The sequence below is a fragment of the Notolepis coatsorum genome (genome assembly GCF_963971535.1).
Source record: "Notolepis coatsorum genome assembly, chromosome: 4".
NCBI lineage: Eukaryota > Metazoa > Chordata > Actinopteri > Aulopiformes > Paralepididae > Notolepis > Notolepis coatsorum.
Genome location: NC_140168.1, coordinates 70,674,509 through 70,701,472, shown reverse-complemented (window position 1 = coordinate 70,701,472; position 26,964 = coordinate 70,674,509). Strand labels below are relative to the sequence as shown.

The 26,964-nt window shown below is 41.1% G+C and overlaps 1 protein-coding gene across 1 annotated transcript in view; it reads left to right on the top strand.

Annotated features, from left to right (window-relative positions):
* The first annotated feature begins 13,550 nt into the window (after window positions 1–13,550).
* LOC311226552 (oxidation resistance protein 1-like) overlaps window positions 13,551–26,964 on the top strand; it is a 179,666-nt gene continuing 166,252 nt past the window's right edge. Inside the window, exon 1 of the mRNA XM_084311972.1 lies at window positions 13,551–13,759. Within this exon, the coding sequence (XP_084168098.1) occupies window positions 13,582–13,759 (178 nt within the window). The 5' untranslated portion in view covers window positions 13,551–13,581. The remainder of the gene's footprint in view (window positions 13,760–26,964) is intronic.

The window sequence follows — 26,964 nt, the reverse complement described above, 5'->3', positions numbered from 1 at the left end:
CATGTATAATATTTGTATATCGTTTGATATCCCTTGTGTATTCTTTGTACATATATACGGAATATCCCTTTACCTGCTACAGGACAGACCATAATATTCGTTCTCCTATTGGAAGCGATCCCCTGGCGCCAATGACTTACCCCCTAGACCTGACTTGAAAGGTGCCGACGAACATGTCCCAACTAGCCCCGGTTCCGCGTAGGAATACGGCTACCAAAATACGAATGGTACTATTTGTTCACCGTGCACATAAATAGGGCGCAAGAAATGTAGAACTCCTCTTAGTCCCTTGTCCCGTTCAGTCTCGTTCAGTTCCAGTTATCCAAGCAACGTCTCACCCACTACGCAACGTGGGCAGAGCAGGGCCCAAGATAGAGTCTCGTGTTATCCTAATACATTTGTTCAATGTATCGTTTGCTATTTATTAGTAAACCTTCATTACGAGTCAAAGACCACGTGAAGTGGGTAATTGTGCGTCTACATAGAGCATTTATTGCCGCGTACTAATAGGATAGTAACGTCAAGTTCAACCGTGCACTACCGCGCACCACGGAGGATTTACACCCCGCCAGCAGTGCCACTTTCCGGCAAGGATTATTATTCTTCATTGCTTTGACCAAGCTGCTGGAGCAGAGAACCGCCTACCCCACTGCTACTGTGGGATCTACACCTGCCCGCGAGACCATCACTCGAGCCCGTCTCTGTCGTACCAGAGACTCCGCGGCTTCCACTTTCACCTGCACGGCGCGCACCCTGGGACCAGGCTGCCTATCCCCGCTGACACAGGGGTGATATCGCCTCCGTGAACCATTGACATTCATAGAGCATTGCCTCCCCCTGCTGGCTTACAACCGGTAGTACACCCCTTTCCCAGAGTACCATAGAGATACTCCTTAATATTCAGTATTGACTTGCCTACGCACATTCTTTGCCTTATAAGCGCAATCTAAGTAAAGTATATAATGTAATACTACTTGCTGTAATAAATATTCTAAATTAGTATTTGTGTGGAAACCGTGTTATTGTGGAAGTGTTCTAATCTAATATACCTTTGTACGGTATTGGCCAGTAATGTACATAGACGGTAGTAGTTTAATGATACTAGTACTTGATTAATACAGTCAGGGAATTGTACCCCTCAGTTACAGTATAGATAGGATACACTATAGGTACTGTATAGATATGATACACTATAGGTACTGTATAGATATGATACACTATAGGTACTGTATAGATATATACACTATAGGTACTGTATGGATAGGATACACTATAGGTACTGTATAGATAGGATACACTATATGTACTGTATAGATATTATACACTATAGGTACTGTATAGATATGATACACTATAGGTACTGTATAGATATGATACACTATAGGGAGGTTGGGGTTGAGAGGTTGACGTTGAGAGGTTGGCGTTATGAGGCTGAGGTTATGAGGCTGAGGTTATGAGGCTGAGGATTTGAGGTTGAGAGTTTAAGTTTTAAGTTTTTTCTTTGTTTTTTTTACCCAGGGACAGTGCACATTAATCAACATCTTTAGTTTCCACATAAATGGAATGCCAGACTGCTAATAAGCTTGTTTTCATCTGTAGTCCCTGCCTAACATGCATGACTTTATGGTTGAGAAGTTGAGACTAGAGGTTGAGGTGTCAATGTCTCCAACTCCTCTTTACACCCATGCGTGAATGCTTGCAAGTGTTATGGTGGGTGTCGGGAGAACCCAAGAACAGAACACAAGGCACAGGAGAATGAGGGGGTTTAGGTTATTTAATGGAAAACCCAGGGAATGGCAAGGAAGGCAGTTAATGAATTGCTGGGAGTGAGAGGAGACAATTGGGCGACGTGTCCATGCGGTCCCGGGAAGGTACAGGCTGGTGAGGTCCATAGGTGGGGGTGCAGGCCGGAGGGGTGAGATCCTACACACAGGAGAACAAGGGTCAATACGACACAGAGTACTGAGCACACAGATAACACTAGGAGTAACACAGTAATTGTGTATCAGGTTACTAGAGGTCCAGAGAAGAGTCCTACTACCAAGAGAGGTGAAAACAACACTCGGACCAGGAGTGGCAGGGGTGCAGGCCTCTTATCCTGGCTCTGTGATGAGATGATAGTTCACAGGTGTGTAGGCCGCCCCAGGTAGGCAGGCTGATGGTGAGGCGGGAACAGGGAGAGACCCATGTAAGGTTGTGGGAACCTGCTGACAGACAGGGGAGAAAAAGGCTGTGGCTGTGGCTGTAACAGCAAGGGTGTATTGCGATCACTCATGTCTGTGTGTCTCTCTCTCTGTGTATCCATCTTTTTCCGTCTTTGTGTGTGTCTTTTTTTATTTATTTATTTAACCTTTAGGTACAAATTCTTATTTTCAGTGAAGGAAAGGAAAAAGGTACCCCTCAAAAGGGTAACAGGGAAAGGGGACAAAAATATTTAAATAAAATAAAATAGAAGAGAGACAGATGGTACAAACATCACAGAGGTACGGGAAATAGTTAAAACACACATCAAACAAACAACCAAATTAAATGACATACATGATACATGATACATACATGAAGTATGTCTGTCTGTGTGTCCATCTGGAGAGAGCATTAAGCTTTGCCTACTCACACATATGGTGTGAATGGTAAATGGACTGCATTTGGTGAACGCTTTTTATCCAAAGCACTTTAACTTAACAAGCGGGCAGAAAAGTGGCAATTTTTTAACTTGAACTTGAGGACTGCATACTTTTTTTGCAAACCAAAACAACATACTTTATACTTATAGCACATGCATGAGCCTGGTCTCTTTTGAAATATGACATTCTGAAGTTTCTGATTCCAGAAAGAAAATTTTATTTTAGTGCTAACGTAATAGAGTGACATAGGTCTGAACTTGAGTTGTAGAAAAACGTGTTACTCAAGTTTTTCTGTAGTAGTTAGTAGTCCAGAGGTAGTATTTCCCCAGAATGCCTGGAGGCTTACTAATCAATACGGACCCATAGCCTGAAGCCTTATGTAGTACATGTCCAAATCTCATAAAGATCCATTCAGAAATGAGTGATTAGGAGTGATTTTGGTAAACTGTGTACAAAAGAAAAACTGAGTTTTCTCATAGACTTCAATTCATTCGGCTGTTTTTCTCGTCCTGTTTTCGCTCCTTAGTTTTTCACCAGATCCCTGATTCATACATCCCCAGGTGGGGTATCATTGGAAAGCCACACTCATTGGAAAGCCACCTCCACAATAATTTTCGATCTAGATTGACGGAACTACTGCGCCAAGAGTCGGGAGTGGTACTTTGCACAAGCCTCAAATACCGGCATGTAACTCGAGAACCGCTGAACGGATTTTGTCGGATTTTGTCACTATCGACAGGCAACAAATAAGCCTTCAATTCGATATATATATATTGTATTACAAAATATGCACACCCGAGAAACTAGGGGTCGCCAAAGTGCCGGCAGGCAAATCGTCCTAAAAACGTCCCATATATGGGACGGCGCATGCTAAGTGTAACTGAGGGGTTACAAAACCCTGACTGTATTAAAGATTGTGATAGATTAAACCACTGCTAATTATTATTATTATTACTTTGCCAGACAGTACAGTTATAATATGGCAGACACTCAGAATAAGACGGCACGGTGACAAAGAAATATCATTTATAGTATTTATTATTATGCAGTAATTGTACAGAATGGGAATTAATGGTCGCGCTTGTATGGCGAAGAATATGAATAAAGTCAGTGAGTAGCAAAGTCAGTTGGAATGAATAATTCCTAAGCTGGGATACTAGACTAAACGCCGCCTGGCGTAGGATGGCACTATAGTGGGCAAACGATGGTACCGCTGGAGACAGGGGGTATCCTCCCAGAGATGTAAGCTCTGGAGGAAGGAAGAATGTTCGGATACTCAGTCTGTTCACTTGAAGAAAAAGGGTTCTCGTATAGATCCAGTCCTTATAATCCAAATGCTCAGCAGCAAAGCAATAGCTGTAATCCAATTGCTCGATAGCAATGATGATAGCCAGCTAGCTTCGGTCCTCGAAGCTAGCCCGAGGTAAGATCTTCAAGGTGGTTAAATCCAAACGACAGTGGGTATTAACAAGGCTCTTCTCCACGGTAGTACGTTCCACAATCACTATAATCCAACCAATACTGGTTCCATGATATCGCCGCTGTAGGTTCCAATATGCACATGTCCAGTAGTTCCACGACTAGGCCCTCCTCGTGTGCTGCACTAATTACTAAGTCCACACACACTTGCTAAGGTTTTACACTAGTTACTAAACGAACGAACTGCTTGGTAATGCTGCACAACGAACGAACTGCTGTTACACGATTCACACTAAATGACGACTCTTTACTTCACATTAAGCTAAGTCGAACTTGAAGTTACTGCATTAGATCTGACACTTTCACTTGTTCACTTCGCACTTCACGTGTTTAGACGAACTGCTGCTGCGTTTGCTTGCTTAGACGAACTGCTTCACACTACATTAGAATCACACTACTGCTGCTGCGCCTTCCACGATATATATACTTAAGTGGCTTTCTAGTGCCAAGCCTCAGCTCTCGTCTCGAATCAATGCGCCGGCACATAGGCATGTTCCAACATGCCCAGACTCGCCTTTGAACCTGACTTCAGGGGCGCGTTGCCTGGCGGCGAGAACGTCAAGGGCATTATCCAATGAGGAAAGTGAATATTACTAGGATTCAAACGCAGGCTTAAAGGGATATAGCTTATATATATATAAATAATATACAAGGTATATAAAACAATAAAAACGTAGATTATCAGCTTTAATCTGGCCCTTCACAACACTAAGACATTTTAACGTATGCCTCACATTCACCCATTCACTCACCCATTCACTCACACATTCACACACTGACCGTGCAAGGTGCCTACCTGCTCATTGGGAGCAGTTAGTAGAGTGCTCAAGGACACTTCGACACGCTGAGCCGGAATCGAACTGGGAACCTTCCAATTACCAGGCAACCGCTCTACCTCCTAAGCCGTAATGGTGGCTCAGGGAGACATGTAGACATCTCTGTGAGTGCCATTCTGGTTCCTACTGGTTTCAGAGGAGATGTGTCGTGTCATCTAAATACAGCCTTTCTATCCTGCCAAGGGATGCTTCTTGGGAAAATGCTGTTCTGTGTGTGTGTGTGTGTGTGTGTGTGTGTGTGTGTGTGTGTGTGTGTGTGTGTGTGTGTGTGTGTGTGTGTGTGTGTGTGTGTGTGTGTGTGTGTGTGTGTGTGTGTGTGTGTGTGTGTGTGTGTGTGTGTGTGTGTGTGTGTGTGTGTGTGTGTGTGTGTGTGTGTGTGTGTGTGTGTGTGTGTGTGTGTGTGTGTGTGTGTGTGTGTGTGTGTGCGTGCGTGTCCGTGTAGTAGTAGTAGTAGTAGTAGTAGTAGTAGTAGTGACAGTATGTTCAATCAGTCGGCCTTGCATCTCACTGGTGGCCGGCAGGAAGTGATGCATTGGCTGGAATTGATGTTTGTCCGCTTAGCAGAGCATCGACCGCCATCAACAACAATGCTCTCTCTCTTGTCTGTTTCTCTCTGTTTCTGTCTCTCTCTGTCTGTTTCTCTCTGTTTCTGTCTCTCTCTCTCTCTGTTTGTTTCGGTCTCTCTCTCTGTCTATTTATGTGTGTCTGTCTCTCTCTGTTTCTGTCTGTTTCACTCTGTTTTTCTCTCTATCTCTCTCTGTCTGTCTTTTTCTGTCTGTCTCTCTCTCTCAATTCAATTCAATTCAAATGGCTTTATTGGCATGACGCAACTTGTACATGTTGCCAAAGCAAATCATTAATACAGTTTTTCTCAATTGCTTTGGTGCATTTCTCTGATCAGAATTAAAGTTATCATAACTGTTAGTTCAACCTCCACAACATTTTGTCATTTGTGCACATCATAGTAGCAGTTTCTCATTCCTCCGAACAAATTGCAAATGCTTTTGGACATGCATCAATTGCTTTCATACAATTCTCTGCTGTTTTATAACATTATCATTTGCTTATGTCATGTCAGTCAAAATTAACTATACTTATGACTGCTGAATAGTCATTCCCTATAAAACCAATAGTCCTCATTTCATTGATTGAGTCATTACAGTACATACAAAAATGTTGAACTAGTTGTCAAAATCTATCAATCACGGCCTCACAATGGCTGAGGCTGGTCAAAGGGTGCAGCCAAATGTTGAGAGAACCACTGTAAATTAAATTACTGTATTCAAACATTTCGTCGGGAGAGCAGGTGTGTATACTGGACAGTAATTCAGCACTAAACAATCTGCACTGCACTACTGCCATTGTGTCATACATGAAGCTTGCAGTGGGACAAGAACTTGTCACTTTTTACATTTTACATTTAGACAGCTTTACTGCAGCACATATTTACTGTATTGTAGTGTACAGTAGTGTTACAGTAAATATTTGCCATATTTACAGTATGGTACTGTACTGCATTATTTTACAAGTGGGAAGCACTGTTATTGTACACTAGAGTAATATGGGTTACTGTAAAGCAGTATATCTCATGTTTGCTGTACATTACTGTAATTTTACTCTGCACCACATAGGATTGCAAGACAACCTCGCAGAGGTGGAAGAGGGCCCCTTTTTACTCCGCAACAAGAGGAAGCCATTTGTGCAATGGTGATTGCAAACAATGCCATAAGGTTGACAGAGATACAAAGCGCTGTTATAGAGGATGACAATATCTTTGGGAATATTGAATCCGTTTCAATCGCTACAATTGACAGAGTGCTCAGTGGAAATTAAATGTGCATGAAACAATTGTAGTACAATTGACAAATGAGTAGCCATTTGACTGGAACAGAGTGAAGGAGATCCGCCACCAGTATGCACAAGTAAAACATTTATGTGTTCTATGCATACTCTAATGTTCAGTGCTGTAAACTGGTTACTTTGTGTAGTGCCATGCAGTACACTTACATGACAGTTCATACTGTACAATATGTTGTCCAAAATGCATTATGTTACACAGGAAAAGTTTATAGTTTCTATCTCTCTCTCTTCTGGGATAAAGCGTGTACCAGGGAACCACTGCACACATTATACGTTGATGAGGCGGGTTTCAATCGGGCAAAAAGTAGACCGCATGGAAGAAATCACATTGGACAGAGAGCAACCATTGATGTCCCAGACCAACAAGGAGGGGATATTACAATGTGTACAGTGTGTACAGTAATGTGTAACTGTAGATTTCAAATGGCTGTGCAAATAGTGTATAGTGCTGTCTTGAGCATTTTCAGGTAGTGTCACCAATATCTGACTTTTTTGCATTGGAAAACACTTACAGAGTGATCTGTCATAATGAAAACATGACAAAGCCATTTGACTATCTTGTTCATAAACAATGGTGTCAGGACTTTTCATTTTGATGACAGTGACACTTTCATTGACATGGATACTTGCTTTTGAGGAATGAACTATCCATTTTGAGCAAGTGACACGCTTCTGCAGGTTATCAACTAGGTTTTGCAGTTTGTACTAATTGTTTTGAGAAATGCACTAACAGTTATGAGAACTTTAATTCTGATCAGAGAAATGCACCAAAGCAATTGAGAAAAACTGTAACATAAACATGGATTACAAAACAGATATTAATGTCATAGTACATACAAAAATGACGATCATAAAAGAAAACATTAAATATTACGGCATAAACATGTCAGGTGACTATCACTCACTGTGCCTCAGTCTATGGCAGGCAGCAACATAGGCTGCTGCTAGCTCACAGCTTGAGTCCTCCCCTAATAGTTTTTCTGTATCTGGTAGTGCAAGAAAACCTTTTGTTATTAATTTAAAGTTTTTTAAATGTGTTTCTCTAATATATTTATATTTTTCACATTTGGTGAGGAAGTGCAACTCAGTTTCAGGCTCACTGAGGATGCAATGACAGCACAGCATTTGCTCTGCAGGAAGCCAGGTTTTCCTGTGCCTCCCCTTTTCAACAGCGAGGCTGTGCTCACTCAGTCTGTATTTTGTCAAGGTTCTCTTTAGTTGTTGATCAGTCACCATGCTCAAATAATCTGCTATTGTGTACTGTTGATTTAGAGCCAGATAGCACTGCATTTTGCTCTGTGCTTTTGTTTGTGTTTTCAAATAGGTGATGTAGTTTTGTTTTAGCTGTGTAGTAATTTGATTTATTCTGATTGGTGATGTGTTCTGTTCCTGAGGTGTGTTAACACAATGGCGCCCGACCACGGAGATCTCCGTGTTTCGATTCCACCCGTTGTGGACAGAAGCACGGATATATCCGTGGCAAGTTGTTTTGGCTTTTATTCCATTTTAATAACATATTCAAGGTCGCCAAGATGCACTGCAGATGTACCCTACTCTTTGAATTCGAGAAAGTGCAATACCGGCCAGATCCTCTTAGGGGCGCTATCGCGATAATAGAGTGTTCCCTGTGGCAGAAGTTGTCTTTTTTTTTTTGGGTCTCTAATGTAGTTTTCTACTCATCTGAAGCGATAGCTATTGTCTGTTGCACTGGATACGTTTTGAATTGCGGATTTCACTATGCAATAAGGGGATTTATCATCAGCCAATGGACATATCGATCTACCAGATGGCGATCGATAACGGGGAAATGTTCAGGGGGATCCAACCAGCTCATGGTAAGATCTTTTTCACATAAAGTACAACCCGATCGGGCATTGTTTTGATAGCCATCCAGGCGATCGGCCTATGTGGCTAGTTAGACAAACACGGTTATTGGTAATCAATAATAAGAAACGACATCCCCCCCCCCCCCCCCCCTTTCATGCATACATGCTTGAGGATCGTGCCGATCATATGCAGTTTGAGTTTTAACTGTAGCATCTGTATAACGGAAATGCCATTGGATATAACGTTAGCAGCTATTAGCCCTTGATCTAGCCTTCCAGAAAATATACTAGACCAAATCCTGTATAACGCTTATATTCACGGCACTATAAAATGAGAACGTATTGATGATTTCTTTTTTCTTTAAGCCATTTTGAAGGGACGGTTTATGGACTCAATTGACAATGAGAATGGACAGATAGCAATACTATAAAGTATAGATTTAGCTCTACAAACAGCCCCACGTCTGTTTACATTTGCCGGTCCTCTAGAGATTTATTAGACGCATCCCAATGGCCCCGAATGTGTTAAGAGAGCAGGTTTGTGGACTCAGCCTCAGGACCAGCTGGGTAAGGGGGTTCCTGATGCTCCTCAGCTCTTGGCACTGCAGGGCTTGATAATGGTACGAGAGGGGGTCACTTTGTTTTAGGTGTGTCCAAAAGTTAATTGCTCTTTTTTGTATTTTTAGTATTAGTGGCTAACGGCCTAATTCTGCCCTGCATGCATTGTTTGTAGTTTTCCTCTGGACATGTAGGAGAATCTTACAGAACTCTGCATGCAGGGTCTTAATGGGGTTTTGTCCCATTGGGTAAAGTCTTGTTTTGTAAGTGGACACCTCACTGCCATAGAGTGCAATTGGTTCAATAACACATTCAATAAATTTTAACCAGATTCGAATTGGTATTTCTGTTTGTATATTTCTTTTTATGGCATAGAAAGCCCGGCGTGCTTTCCCTCTCAGCTCATTTACTGCTTCCTTAAAATGTCCAGTTGAACTTAGTGTTAGGCCTAAATAGGTGTAGTGTGTGCAGTACTCTACATGTTTTGTACCAATTGAGAACTTTGGTAGGACGTCCTGAGAGCTGGATCTTTTTTGGAATATCATTATTTTGGTCTCTCTCTCTCTTTCTGTTTCTCTCTCTGTTTCTGTCTGTCTGGCTTCACCCCCCAGACTCTATTACCCCCCCTCCATTCAACTTACCTGTATTTTTCTCTGTCTGACACTCTTCCCCCCCCCCCCCCCCCTCTCTCTCTTCCTCTCTGTCTACTTCCTTCCCTAACATCTCAACAGTGCAACAGGGGCTCAGGAGGTAGAGCGTCATCTGGTAATCAGAAGGTTCCTGGTTTGATCCCAGCTACTCCCGGCAGCGTGTCGAAGTGTCCTTGAGTACACGGGGTGTAGGCTACTGACTGACTGCGCTCCGCGTATCTCAATTCGTTATTATTTTGCGCACAGACCGCAGAAACACGGGAACGTTTTGATTATATTTAAAAGGCTTTACGTTAAACGAAACAAGTGGAGTTTCGAAGCTGTAAGCAGAGTCATATGAACACCCACGATATAGTGTTCTTCCCCCTTTTTACTGCATAAGAAAGAATAGAAAACGCATTGCAATGACACCAGATAGTGGACAGACTATGTATATGATGGGATTCAAGTTCGCGTTTTTGTTGATCATAGGCATGCTGTCAGAGTATGATATCTTAATCAAACATTCTAGAACATTTGTCGTCACAGATCATGTCCTAATAGAACATAGGCTATGGCATGGTCCATCGTGATATTGTGTGGACTGTTATTATTACTGTACCGGTACCACCCATTGTGACAACAGCCTTGTGAGTCCCGCACACAAACATGATGGAATTCAAGTTCATGTATTGAAAGGCAGGCTACATCATACATGCAGTGAGATTCATTGTTCTTGTATATGCTCTTGTATTATTGTTTATATAGGCTACCCAATACTGACATCAAAATAGATTGTAGTATGCCTCTAGAAATCATATGCAGCAGGTAGAAAATTGACGGGAGATCCATCGCGATTTGGAATAAAATTGAGGAGAACTTTAATCCCTGGGTATTAATCAAACAACACGGGAAAAGGCAGTCATATTCCAGCGCGGTCTTTATTAGTGTTTGCACTGCCCAGGCAGCAATGGTTAATAGATATCATATCCGACATCACCGTTCTCATAACACGCTTCCCTCGGCTTTCCACATTTCATGGGGGTATACCATTACCGTATATGGTTAATCGGGGCGGTTCTGGTATGCAAATACTTAAAACAGTGCACAAGCTCAAACGTAGGATCAAAGTCATATTCATCATGACAGGTGTGCGTAGAACCTGCGTACGCACGTGTGGTGAATCCCGATTTTCCTGTGCGTACACTCATTCTAAATTCTGTGCTTACGTGTGGAAATAGAACATGTTCTACGCACACGTTGATGAATGAGGGCCCAGATGAGCAGGTTGGCACCTTGCACGGTCGCCTCCGCCATCGGTGTGTGAGTGTGTGAATGAATGGGTGAATGTGAGCCATAAGTTGTAAAGCACTTTAAAAGAAAATTATAAAAGCACTAGATAAATGCAGTCTGTTTACTGTTTTATATATAATATCAAGTTTCTTTATTAGTTGTCATACAGAAATACAGGATACTTTTGTATGAAATGCTTTTTTCTGTTTTGCTCCTGAGAGTGTGCTAGGTCAAAATAGATAATGATAAAAAGTATAATAAGTATAAAATAGAAAATCAAGTACTTAAACAAGTGTAAACAAGACAAAAAATTTCAATATACATTGCAGAGTAGTTACAATACAATATAAATGGGATGAGGTAAATGGGATGAGGTAGCTTGTGGTGCAATATACAATGCAGAGTATTTTCAATACAATATAAATGGGATGAGGTAAATGGGTAAATGGGATGAGGTAGCTTGTGGTGCCACCTTGTGGTAAGGTAGGTAAGGTGCAAGGCTTGCTATGTGCAATGAGTTGCCAATATAATATATAAATATAAAGTGTGTTAGTGTCTAAAGTGTGTAAAGTGGGTGCTACAGTGAGTTGTCCATTTAAAGTGGGTGTGTATGTGTGGGTGTGTTTGATGGTTTGTTACATAGTGTTAATTGTCATTGAGCATCCTGATGGCCTGGGGATAGAAGCTCTTTCTGAGTCTCTCTTTGCTTGCCATGAGACTCCGGTATCGCTTGCCTGACTGCAGCAGTTCAAAGAGGCAGTTGTTTGGGTGGCTAGAGTCTTTTATTATTCTCTTGGCCTTATTCTTACAACACTTGTTGTTGTAAATGTCTTGGAGAGTGGAAAGCCCACCTCCAATTGTGCGTTCGGCTGAACGGGCCACTCTTTGCAGTCTGCTATGGTCTTGGGCAGTGCTATTCCCAAACCAGGAGGTGATGTTGCCGGTCAGGATGCTCTCTATTGTGCATGAGTAGAAGTTCTTAAGGATCTTCTGACTCACGTTGAACTTCCTTAGGCACCTTATAATATATCTATATAACATCTCATTATATTTATATAACATCTCATTATATCTATATCATCTCATTACATCTATAATATATATATAATATCATTATATCTACTTATGATCTCATTATATCTATATATCATCTCATTATATATATAACATATCATTATATTTATTATATCAATATATAATCTCATTATATCTATTATATCTATATATTATCTCATTATATCTATATGTCATCTCATTATTATCTATATATAATCTCACATCTATTATATCTATATATTGTCTCATATCTATATATCATCCCATTATATCTCAGAAACCAGTCTGGATATTATTCACCACAGGTCCTGGTGTGAACTTGATAACTGGAATTTGAATCTTCAAACCTGCGGTGCAGAGGAAAAGGGAGAAGAAGCCTATTGATTTTGGTGACCCTGTGACCTTTCCTCTAGTGCCACCCTCAGGCCAAACTTTCAATCATCAAACCTCCTGTCCATCAGAGACGTGGCTCCTCGTGGACCACACGTTTCCACAAGAACCTTTGTCTGTTCACCCGACCCGATTCCTGCTATTATAGAAATAACATGTAAATTCTATTTTAGGGTGAGGTGTCCCTTTAACTACTACCATTTCTCTGTCTGTCTATCTGCCTCTCTATCCTTATCTATATTTTTTTAAGATAATGATTGGTTTATTTACATTTTTCACACACCGACACCCATCATACTGTAGCTGATAAAGGGTTTCCCAGTTTTCTCAAATTTGGCTAAAGATCCTTTCAATGAGAACCTTGTTTTTCCTGGTTTTAGAGCATGTAGGAGTCTTGTAACCCAGCTGCTGTGTATAGTAGGTGGGGGGAGACATGCTTCCACTTCAGCAATATTAAACGTCTAGCTAAAAGCGAGGAGAAGGCCACACTACAATTTGAATCTCCCTGGGTGTCTGCTTACAACATCTGATACAGATACAGGAAGACTAACAGCAGGAAAATGTTTTGACAATCTTGCATTTCTATCTATCGTATCTACTGTAGCCTACTTCCTTACTAAGGCATGAATGAATGAATGAATGAATGAATGAATGAATGAATGAATGAATGAATGAATTAATGCAGATTCATCATGAATGATGCATTTTATCGTTAGGCCTGTTGCTGCTATATTATAAATCATTCTGCAAACTACTACTCCCACAATCCTCTCTTGCCAGGTGATTTGCATGGCACTGATTTGGTTTGGTTTGGTTTGAATAGGCTGTCGATGAACCAGTGAGTTTGCACTGTCAGTGAAACAGGACGAGGGGACGCGGCTGCCGCTCAATTGAAGCAGAGTTAGATAATCTAGATTAGATTACTTTCCGGTTATCTGTGACTTCTGTATCGCGTCTGCAGAAGAGGGCGAACCCGACACGTTGGACTTAAACTTTAATTCCACTTTTTCTTAATAATTACCAAAAAACCATGGCATCTTTTCTGTCGTTTACGAGGAAGTGGTCAGTCAGCAGCAGCGAAGGGTATTCCTCTAAACCCGACAGTCCGCTCTCCTCCTCTCCGACCAAAGATGTGATTTTCATCAACTCCCACGTCGGAGAGTTGAGCTACAACACGGGACTGTACTCTGCGTTTCCACACTTGACAGGTTAGTTTGTTGACATGATGCTACTCTAAATGCAGCCCCATGACAACAACTTTTTATGTTGTGCGCTTTTCTGGAAACCAGAACTTTAAGCCATTATAATTATAAATGTTCAAAGTGTGGTACAGTTGATTTCTATTTGTATCAAAGCTGCTTCTATCAAGCTAGATCTATACAAACTGCCGTTTTTTATTATGGGGAAACAAGACCCATCGAATTATCTTCAGAGATCTAAAGACATGTGTGGTGTATGGGTCTCCCGAATTCTATTGTTTGTCCTGTAATATTCACAAATGTATTTATGGGAATACGCAGTGAGCAGGTATCTCATTGCCGGTGGCTGTGAAATTTTATTTGGAGCCAGTTCAGAAAGCATTTAGAAAGTTTACAAGCCTTACAGAGTGTGGTACATTAAGTTACTATAAAGACATTAGTGGCTAGTTAGTTATTTTAAGGTGACAAAACAGCTGGCTGACTTCGTGTCATGTTGTGATGAGCTGAAGTCAACAACAACACAGCTGTGGTGAAAACGTGGTCTCTCATCCGCGGTTAATGCGGGGCGTGAGGTCAAGTTGGAGCGGGTTTATAAGATAACATGTTTTTTTCCAGAGAGTCCCTATAAGTGTTTTCGCTCTCCTTCATCTTCAAGTGCTTAATTGGTCGCAATGTGGTCAGAGTGACTTGTTTTTGGAATGTAGCCTCCAAGTGACAGCCTTCTGTAAGTCAACGTTACCGACCGTGGAGAGACACGTTAGTGTGTGTGTGTGTGTTCTGCAGGACCACTATCTCAGGGAAAGTAGCAGGCGTTTCAACCAGATCAATACCAGTTTGCACAGACCATACTGGACAAAACATCTCTCAGGAGATTTGAATGTACTACTCAGTCAGGAGGATGCAGAGATGGCACCTGTTCATTCTATGTACAAATACATGGAGGGAACTGTGTTACTTTGATTTCTAAATGATAAAAGGACTTTGCTTTCTGATATGGTAGGCCTATACTACATGTGAATCCTGGCATCAGTTAAATATATATATTTTTAATGTATTTTATTTGGGAATACTAACAAGTGTATTTCACATCGGTTCCCATTTTACAATTTATTTACCCCCCCCCCCCCCCCATAACACAAAAACAAACTGAGACAAAAAAATATAACAATAAAAAAGATACACCACTTCCACATTCAAGCTTGTAACATAAGTCAAGGATTATTTAGGTTGCATTCATCAACATGGTGAACGTTAATGCTTAAGGCTGCATACGAAACTACAACAACCATCAAACAACTAGGTTATCCGTTAAAGTTACAAGTCCTCCAACATGGTTCAGGACAGGACCCCAGACGGACAGAAATATGTCTTTAGACCCCCTAAGTGAGTATATAATCTTCTCTAGATGAATGAATTGCATAAGATCGCTCAACCATACCGAAGCTTTTGGTGGGTGTTTACTGTTTTGATTTCCATTGCAGTAAGATTCTCCTGCATGCAAGTAAAGTTGCAAAGGTAATTATATTTGTATGCCTTTTGAGAATCTTGGCCTGGCATCAGACAGTTTTAGTACTGGGGAGATTCACCCAGTGCCTTGTTTTAGCCTGTCTGTGTCGGTCGGTCCACCTCCACCACGCTCAGGTCTGACTCTAAAAGGCAGGCCTTATATGGACCTTTTTATACAAGCAAGTAAGCAACTGCTGGAGGTAATGTGCAAACGCAGAGGATCATAAATATTAAGTCACACTACAGAATATACACACAGTAATGGAGAATAGAAATGCATGGAAACTAGAGCAAATTCGCAGCTGCAATACTTTTAACACACACGACCGACCGACAGAGCCAGCTATATAGAGCTGCTGGTCGCAGCAACAAAACAAAAAGATTGCACGCTAAAGTAAATGACAAGGTATTAATAGGGATAATGGATTCTGGTCAAATCTTAGTGACAGTGTTGTAGTTTTATACTGAGAGGTAGAAGTGAAGGCACATCTTATCTACCACGAGGAGATGGCATTGTGTTTCATAGAGGAAGTGACGGGAGGCTACAGATGTAGTTAACACTTTGGTTATATTGTGAAACTTCCAACACATGAGGGGGAGTGTGAACTGATAATACGGTCTTGTGACATGCAGTTGCACCCATGCATTTCACACTCAATCCGAATCTGGTGCTGTCTTCATAAAACCCTTTACAGAAAAAGTGGTTGTTTTTGCCACTGAAATCCCTAGAGGCTGTTTACCTTTGCCATTAGGGATGCACCGATGGCGATACTGGTATCTCATATCTGTCTGATATAGGGTTCGGTACCGTTCACATTTGAACCAGTACCCAACGGTACCTTTTTTCAGTGCATTATCTGCACCCGCATGTTTTTTATTGAATATTGAAAAACTGAATTAACAACCAGATTGGTGTGGGCTTAATATAGAATGCTTTTGTGATCAATGCTTAACACTAAGTGCCGAAAACGTGTTTAGGCGTCTTTCCTAGCCATGCTAAAGTTGCAGAGGACCTAACTCGTCTTTAATATCAATATTTCAAAAATCTGTGATCGAAATCATATTTTTCCTCCGCAGCCCTGAGACACAGTGCTGGCCTCCTCTCAACCCTCTAGCGGTTCAAGAGCGCCATCTGGTGGCCGATCGGCAGAAGCGCCAAACAGGAAGTCATGTGGATGAAGTGGTGATCACCCATATTACTTCCGGCCACTCTCTATAGCTCCCGCGACTCCATCTTGAAACACTCGATAATAGATCGCTCGCCCTAACTCAATAAACAACGTTATTTGGACGTATATACTATTATACAACCTGGAAATGGACCGGGTATTTCGACATCCCATAATGGAAAACTGTCTACCCCACGCTGATCGCCCAACGGCCCGCGGAGACTGGGGTGAGTTTTAGCGTGTAGTATTACCGTGTTCGACACTAACTGCTATGATGAACATTTGACCCACATTAGATGAATGGTATAACGTTGCCCACGGAATTATAAACGATCCCCCGCCCATCCGGTCATCATCAGATGATACGTAGAAACTTCTAGAAGCACGTCCATTTGAAATTTTTCATCTGGCACCGATCGCTACCAAACTGTATTTGATCATCAATATAATGCATTTGGGGCTATAAATCACGTTCTGGAGAAAGCTGCAGAAAGAGATGAAAACATACTTATACTTTAGATCATATTTTAGTATGAATATGTGAATGAAAAAGTTTAACGTTCATACACCCTGAACAATACATATAGGACATTGAATGGGCCCTAATAATGGCAATCTAGCAATAGAATTTAAAAAGTTATAGCCCTGCAAAGAAGGGGAACTTCTCCATAGACAAATAGAGCTGGCAAGGGATGGTATATCATGAATTTAACCTTCGGCAGTTAAAGTGTTAAAGTTGGTTATTTACCAATGATTATTTTGTGTGTGAAGTAGGTTTGTGTGTCAGTCAGTGCATGTCAGGAGGTAGGGGTGTGTGTCAGGCGGAAGGTAAAAAGGTGAGAAGTGGAAGGTGCTACTGTGTTTATCCCTCATTTCCTCCCAGTCACTCTCACACACGCAGCAGGCACCTTGTGAGGTGTGACATCGGCACCGCAGTGTTTCTTTACCACCAGGTTACTGGGGTTGGTTTGTTTTACCGTATTGGAGGTCCCTGCTGGGTGTAGCCTAGACTAGAGCATAGCTGTCAACATTGTGATTTGAAAAAAACTGGATATTTCGCCCTGCCCCCTCCCCCCCCCCCCCCTCCCAATGTAGTCTCCTCCCCCTCGTATGTATATATTATATATATAATATATATATATTGTCTGCACTGCGCAGCCGTGGAATCGCAAGGCCATAGATAGAAAGGGCACATTGTGGTGTATCATAATTAATTTGTTGAATACAATAGGATTTTTATAACATTGACACAAATTAAAGAATATTTACACTACTACTAGAACTTGAACTTGAACTAAGTTCTCTTTTACCTCTTATTTAATTCATTAATTAATTTAATTGTAGGCACTGTTTATATTGTACATAGTCCTGTGTGTTGTATATTGTGTCCTATGCTACTTTTGTGTTTATTGTCTCTTTCTATATACACTGTAGGAAGGGGGGCACGTAATTGAATTTTTCTGTATGTCTTGCACAAATTGGAAAATGACAAAGTTGACTTTGACTTTTAACATGTGTCTATAGTGTCGGACACTAATTGTAATGTTAAAAACGGATACTGCTGTAATATAAAGTGAAATTCTACCATGCCTCAATGTATCAACTTTAAACATACACTAAATGTATGTGCGGCACGGTGGTGTAGTGGTTAACACTGTCGCCTCACAGCAAGAAGGTCCAGGGTTCGATTCCCGCTTGGGGACCAGGTTTCCATGATGCCAGTTACCCAGGTGGGGTATCTCCCAGGCCTTTCTGTGTGGAGTTTGCATGTTCTCCCCGTGCTCGCAAGGGTTTCCCCCCCCGATAAGATAAACCCAATGGAAAAACATGCACAACAATAGATCGCTAACGCTGTGGCGTCCTTGACGAAGACAGACAGGAGCACTTGGATTGGTCCCCTGGCGCGGCTCACGTTGATGCCTGTCTGCTCCCGGCTGCCCTTGGGGGGGAAGGACGACGGGATGGGTTAATCGCAGATACGAATTGCATGCATGCATCGCATGTGTGCCAATTGATGACCTCTGAGCAGGTCCTAAATTATTATTATTATAATGTTAATGTTAGAAATGTTAATTTCCATTATTTCCACCATGTGCAACATTTCCTAATAACAGCAATGTGCATCAACTCCAAATCTGTGCTATGAGCTCAATTCTCCCGGTGCATGCAGAAGTAGAATTGCTGTCTTATTTTGGATGAATGAGTAGAAATGAAAAACGGAAATCTTCTTTTATTAAAGTAGTTTTGACATGTGATATAGATAAAGATATTTTTTCATTGTGTATTGATTAACTTTATACATTTGCTCTTCATTCATATTACAAAAGTTATACTGGCACGTCTAATACAGAAATGGATTATGGGTAAATGCAACGTTAAAGCAGTGCCAATGTAAGACTGACTTTACATTAAACGAATGACAATAATATAGTATAAATTAGGGTATTATTTGGACTAAAGAATGGTGTTGTCTCACCCTACTCGCATGTTGAGGGAGAGCACCATACATTATACACTGAGAAACCACTGCCAAGAGTGAGCTCTCCGGGAACAACCCCACTTTTCCGGTAGCATAATTAAATGTGAAATGAAAAAGAAGTGGCAGGAGGATTGGGATAGAGGAAATAAAGGTAGGCATTTTTATAATGTCCAGCGGGCAGTAGGGAAAATGAGAGATGTGGGCAGAGGTACGAGGGAAGAAGTTATTGTTTCAAGAATGAGATTTGGACACATTCAAATAAATCAATTGCAAAAAAGAATATCTATTTCTGCATTGCTGCTTCAAAACATAGAATTGGTCACAGTTTATATTTATACACACATGTATATATTAGTGCTGTCAGGCGATTAAAAAAATTAATCTAATTAATTACAGGATTTGTAATTAATTAATCTAATTAATCGCATTACCATTTTATGCCTCATATTCTATATTCTATAATCATATTTCAAATTGCATGTGTCCGGATGGCAGAATTCAGTACTGTATCTACAAAACCTTCTGTTTAATCATCTTCCATCTATTAATTTGCTTAGATTTTTCAGGTCTGGTCAATTTGAGCATGGTGTTATTCACAGTCAAAGATAAAAAAAATATTTATTGATATTCTCATTTGGTTCATTACAATTTACTCAAAATAAAATGTTCATTCAATCAATCACCGCGCAGATTGATTGATTGAATGAAAATGTTATTAACAGATTGCAGAATGGGTACAATACAGTACGGCTCAATACACACAATTGTTAAGGGAATGCAGACCAGAGAAAGACTTTCGTCTTGTTTACATCAGGGTCCCCCATTTTCAATTCATAATGAATTGTAAGTAAGGGTGCAACTTGCACCGTGCAATCCATTCTTTGTGGATCTAGCCCACAGTATTTCTGACACTGGGAATACATTCCCTGAGATTCATAGATGTCCCTAGAATCAGATACCAAGAACATGCAAATGACCATATTAAAAAAAAATCTGTAAATGTGTATTCTACATGCTTGTGGAATGAATGATACAAAAAAATATTATTATTAAAAAAAAAAAAAAAAAAACTTTTTTTGTAATTAATTTTGAGTTAATTTTTATTTATTTGCTGTGTAATTAATTAACGCGATAAACTGACAGCCCTAGTATATATGTATGTACACATATTCAGTGTTGGTAACATTCCTTGCCTGTTGGCTTCCCTGCTGCGTTGAATTGCAGCCCGAAAACTACAGCTTGTTCATTCATTCATGGACCAATTCATCCGTTTTTGTTAAGAAATGGCACCATCTGAGGTTTAAAAATAAACAGAATTATGCTGTAGGTTTAAAAATAAACATAATTATGATTTCAGTTTAAAATGATCAGAATTATGCTATAGGTTTAAAACTAGGGATGCACCGATCTGACTTCTTCAGTCCCGACTCCCGATACTGATACCTGGGCTTTGGGTATCGGCCGATACCGAGTACCGATCCGATACCCATTGTTCAATTAATAAACTATGCCTCACTGTGTGGAAGAGACTGGGATCATTATTTTGTGCAAGGCAACATCAGGCTTGACTTAAAACATTACTTTCCTAACTTAGTGAAACAAAATAACAAATTAACACATAGATATATGTAACGGATGGTATCGTGAAGCGCCGTCAAGAAGGGCTGGGGTGAGTAGCGGTGCTATGGGTTAAACTCACTCTCACATCCTCAAAAGACGCATAAACCCATTACTTAGAAGTGAGTTCACCTCTTGGTATAGCGGTCTTTGTTGCTGCCCGCGGTGTGTGAGATCGGGGTTTGACTCTCACTCGGGGCATCGAAGTTTAAGGTGACGTCACAACCGTTACATATAAATGTACTGAATTGTTATTTATTATTAAAATAATGCACCAGCAACTTGAACAAAACATAAAAAATAAACGAATCAAAATTCTTTGTAAACATTTAGTGCAAATGGGAATAAAAAATTCCAATATAAAATACTGTAGCATCTAAAACTGACAAATAAATAAATATATAGGCTAAGTTAAATCACAATTCACACAAGTCAAGTAAACGAGCAACTTGATACAAAAAAAAAAAATAATAATAATTGTCTCCGATACCCAATCTAGCTATTTTAGTCATATCGGGGCCGATATCAATATCGGATCATCCCTATTTAAAACAAACGGAATATGATTTAGGTTAATCTTCAGGTTCAGAGTAGATCGCTCGACATGAAGAATATGAAATGTAAATGTGTTGCTGACCTCCTCCAGAGACGAGTCTACTACAGACTACCATCGCAGTGCTGACACTGTGCGTGCGCCAGGCCCATGCTTCTCTGTACCAGTGATGCAGACAGGTGACATTGTGTCGTTATGTTCCTGTGTCAGCGGATGATGGATCTCTCTTACACACACACACACATCCACATCCAACAGCTCCCTGGTGGCCTTGGTAGAACAGCGAATGACCACGACCACGTATATGTCCATCATACAAGCTGTAGTTTAATGTTTAACTATATCAGCAGATTTATAAATATCCACATCACGCCTGCCTGCCTGTCTGTCCAGTATACTGGACAGTACACCATACTGGAAAACCCCTCCCACTCCCCCTGAGGAGCTAGCAAAGATGAAGATCACTGTAATGTCAGGATTTCTTTAGACTTTCGTTTACCATTTCATTTTCAGTGCAGGCAGCAAAAAGGTTTCAGACTCGTGTCCAATGGCTAATACAAATCTGTATCCACAATTATGATGTACACACTGACAGACTCGAGAATACGTTTTGAAGGTTCTTTACTTTGGGCAGTCACAAAGTACAACATCATTCTTCATAGGATATATAGACCGAACTAGGATCATGGACTACGGTCAAAAAGTGATGTGCTTCCAAACTGCATGGGCACTGTCTCACTACTAACTAGGCAATACAAGTTCACGGCATATAAAGACTCACACATGCGCAGTAACACATCTAAAGTACATGTAACGTTAATTCTTAGAATAATTCGCAACTAAACTATAAATATGGCTTATAGCATACCACAGCATCACAAATTAACTACTGCTCGTTTTCTATGCAATAACTAAATATATAAAATACAAATATATTCAAAATATGACTTCAAGGTTTGGCTCTTACATTTCCGGCCTCTAATTGGAAGACAAGCAGGCTGCCAATTACTCAATAAACAAACTAGAGCCAACGTAAATTTTGAACATAAAGCATTATCCCATATGCTAAGCGAATTCTAGCGTGAATGTAATTAACGTACAAAGGATACGCAGATCAAAGTCCTCTTTGTTTAACTGTCCTTCTCATAGATGAGACACAGCTTGTCGACAGGTCTTTCAAGGGTGTTTGTCTTCGTCTTGACCAGCACACGCCTCACAAGTCCGTTTGCATCGGGAATGATCTGAACGACTTCCCAGCAACCATGAGCTCCGTGGCGCTGATTCATCCAAGATCATGACGACATCTCCAATTGACAGATTCTTCTGGATCTGGGTCCATCGTTGACGCTCTTGCAACTGGGGAAGGAACTCACGCACCCATCGCTTCCAGAATAAGTCGGCGAGATATTGTATCTGCTTCCATCTTCTGCGTGCATACAGTATGAATCCTCCTTGCTGAACAGTCCAGGCGGCATGACTGGCTGTTTCTTCATCAGTAGTAAGTGGTTAGAGGTCAATGCTTCGAGATCTGAAGGGTCGTCTGTTGTTGTGAGTGGTCTGTCATTTAGTATGTATTCCACTTCACACAGCAATGTGTGTAGACACTCATCACTGACTGTTTGTTCCTTCAGCACAGATCTCATTACTTTCCTTACAGATCGGATCTGTCTCTCCCAGACTCCTCCAAAATGGTTGAAAACCCATTTGATTCCTCTTTGCATCAGTGCATCTTGAATCTTTGCTTGATTCCACTGCTGAATCGACTCTCGCAGCTCACGCTCAGCGGCTACAAAATGTGTCCCATTGTCTGAGTGCATAACTGCTACTTGTCCTCTCCTGCACAGAAAACGACGGATTGCATTCACACACGAGTCGGTGTCAAGCGAGTGCGCTACTTATTGTGTACTGCTCGCGTAGTGAGACAGGTAAACAGGACGCCATATCTTTTCACAGTGCTGCGGCCCTGCTTCACGTCAAACTGACCAAAATAATCCACCCCTACGTTAGTGAAAGGGGGCTTGTCAGGTTCTATCCTGTCTGGAGGCAAGTTTGCCATCTTTTGTCCGAGGGTCTTGCCTTTGACTTTTCTGCAGACCACACATCTTGACAAGAACTTCCTCACCATTGAGTTCGCTGAGGGGATCCAATACCTTTGACGCAAACGTGAGAGCATATAGTTTCTTCCACAGTGTCCGATTTTCTCATGAGTGTCTTATCAGTGTAGTGACGTGCGAATCCTTTGGGATGATGACCGGATGCTTCACATGCTTCGGCATAGCAGATGCACAGAGATGGCCTCCGACCCTCAGAACTCCATCCTGGATCACTGGGTCAAGCTTTGTTAGATGACTGCTCTTCTTCACGTTGCTTCCTTTCTCCAGCATGAGTACTTCTTCAGGAAACTGCTGGGTTTGACTGAATCTGATGATCTCACTTTGAACTGCAACCTCTATGAAAAGTGCTATACAAATAAAGTTATTATTATTATCTCGGCTCTCGTTAGACATTCAACTGTCAAGGTGCCCAGGTCTGGCATCGACTTGCTGTCGTTCTGGTTGTCAGTTCTTGTTTGACCATCGAGATCTGTTTGTAGATCTATCTTCTTCCTACAGCACTGTAGCAGCATATCCTTCAGTCGGAGAATCCAGGCGACGGCTCTTTTCAGTCTGTACCAGCTGGAATAGTGGTTTATCAACTTGTTCACAGCATCTGTGTCTTCGACTGCGTGTGTAAGATGTATGTGTTCGTCTCAACATCTTGTCAGTGTTCACGGCCACTACCGCTGCTGTCAATTCCATTCGTGGAATAGTAGTTTGCTTTGTTGGAGCAACACAGGCTTGTTCCATCATGAAGGCGCAGTGAACCTGTCCATTGTTGCTTGTCAGTCTGAGGTAGGAGACTGTCCCGTACCCATGTTCGGACGCGTCACAAAAGTGATGAAGCTGTGCTTCTGCAACCGGTCCGAAGTCCACTGGTCTTACACATCTGGTTACACCCACTTCTGACAGTTGGTGAAGCTCTTGCAGCCACGTGGTCCATTTTTGGGCAAACCTTTTAGGAATTTCGTCGTCCCATGCAAGCCTTTCTTTGCACAGCTGCTGCATGAGCATCTTCGCAGGGAGGATTGCTGGGGCAAGGAAACCCAGTGGGTCGTAGATAGAACTGGTTACTGAAAGGATTCCTCGTCTTGTGACGGGTCTGTCTTTAAGATTGATCCTGAACTTGAATGAGTCAGACTCGATGCTATGGGTGGACAGTATAAACGGTATACGGTATAAATTTGCTCTACGGTATGGATTTTGACTATACCTTGTAACCGGTAGAGCAGCTCTAAAATGGCAATGACGTCATTTAACCACAGCGCGACTATTTCACTCTCATTTGCCCCTAAAAATAGATAGAATTAGTCATAGATAATAGAAATGTGACTTCCGGTTTGACGACAGTATGTGACGGTCGCATCTGTCACACGCTCCGCTCCAATTTGTTAATTTCGCTTAAAAACCTACTTTATACAACACTAATGTGTTTAAACCTCGACGTATATATTAACTAAGACCTTCAACTAACTATATCAACAGCATGCCAGCAAAGAAAGATAACTCAAAAAGACGTGAAGCAGATTCTCCAACGGTAGACGGCGCAGTGACACGTTCCACAGTGAAAGGAAAAGCAGACGCTACTGATAACAAAAAGCCAGACAATCGCATGGATTCCAATATTCCGACGACCTCAGCCGAGGCAGTCATGGAGAGTGTCACCCGACTTCAAAACGCTGATGACAGCTATGATGAAGATCTTAACCGACAAGGTTAATGATATTGCTAAAGCTGTGGAAAGAGCCGAGACTAATGCTACCGCATTTAAGATAGCCATAGAGGCTAAACTTGAAGAAATCAAGACACAGGTTGTAGCACAAACCGATCGCATAGCGGCGGTTGCAAATACTGGGATCGAATACTCACGGAAACAAGATGAGAAGAATAAGGAACTATTTGAAGCTATCGCAGAAGTATCGAAGGAAATGCAACTGGAAAACAAACAGCTCCAGCTTAGAAATAGAACGGCACGCCCGCAGATTTAACCTCCGTATAGTGGGTTTGGATGAATCAGAACAACGACCACCATAACAGATTAATGATCACGCATGACGGGGGACGATCTGCATACAAGTATTTAAAAATCTCCTTGTCGTTTAGATGTGTAAACATGCAAAGGTATTCTGAAATGTTCTAACCAATAAATGTTAATAGAAGGTTAGAAAAAGGAAAAAAAAGTTTAAATGAGTACCAATTGAGGTATAATTTTCATTCTGTTATAATTACATTAACGGGAGAGAGGCTTGGTCACAGGTGACATTCTATTAAATTAGAATTAAAAGTATAGATCCTATGGTACACATAGGAAAGCTTAGGATAAATTGCTCATTCTGGGCAGACCGGAGGTGCAGGAAAGGAAGAAGTTGTACGCGAAGGAGGTATCAAATAGGTACCTTGTACGACTGTAAGGGAGGGGGGGATCAGGTTTTTTTTTGTATGTTTTTATGCTCGGCTCAACGGGACCTCAACAGTGGGATGTAAATCCATTGTGAATTCGCACTCCAGAAATATTACCAACAAATACAAATCAATATGTATAGATTATGGCTAGTTTGAATATAATGATCTGGAACACTGGGGGAATAAATAATCAACAAACGCAAAAGCGTGGTCACATTGATGAAAAACAAACGGGTTGATGTGGCTCTCTTAAGCAAAACGCACATTTTAGTGGGAGACGAAGCTACGTTAGCGGACAACACATACCATAACATTAGTCACTCTTCCTTTGGAACGAGAACCCGTGGAGTTGCTATAGTCGTGAAACGGAAATTGAATATTGAATTGAAGGGAGTATGGTCTGATGCAGATGGTCGGATAACCATAGCTAAGATTATACACAAGAATAGGAAAATAGCGTTGGTAGCGGTATATGCCCCAAATCTATACGAAACTAATTTCTACACTGCACTAACTAGGGAAATGTTAGACCTTCCAGAATACTCAATTATAATTTGTGCAGATTTTAATGCCATTTGGGACCCTGGGTTGGATAAATCTTATCCCAACTTTTCCAACGAACAAAAAAAGTCATCTAATGCGTTAAAGGATTAAGCAAAGAATACAGGTGTAAATGATCTATGGCGATCACTCAACCCCACGACCCGGAAGTACTCTTGTCGATCAGCAAGACATAAAACACTCTCCAGAATATATTATGTTTTCGCAACACCGAGACTATTTGATAACTATGAAGTGGATATGGTACCCAATGCATTATCAGATCACTGTTATTTACTCCGAAAAGGATCATTTGGTGTACTATCATCCCGAGCCCCAAGATGGCGCTTTAACACAACACTGCTGAATAACAAGGAATTCATTACACAACTCAAAGAAGCTCTTTCAGTATTCCTACCAGAGAATGTGAACTCGGTGCCGGACCCTAGAATATTATGGATGTCGGTAAAGGGAATGATCAAGGATTTCACGGATAGCTTTTCATCCAAAATACGCAAGAATCGATGCTCAAAACTGGCGGAATTAGAAACGCTTTACTCTACATTATTTACTTCTTTACAATAACGACTCGGCTCGACTGGAATCTCAAGTTAATTTACTAAAAATAGAGATTAACGCCATTTACAGACAACAATCTGAAGTACAAATACGTAGCACAAGACAACAGCATTACTCTCAAGGTTCCAAACCAAGTCACCTACTAGCTACCTGATTAAGAGTTAACGCAAAATTTGCAGATATAACTTCCATTAAAGCACAACAAGGACTTGTAACAGACACCAAAGAAATAAACGTGACATTCAAAGAATTCTACTCCAACTTGTATAAAT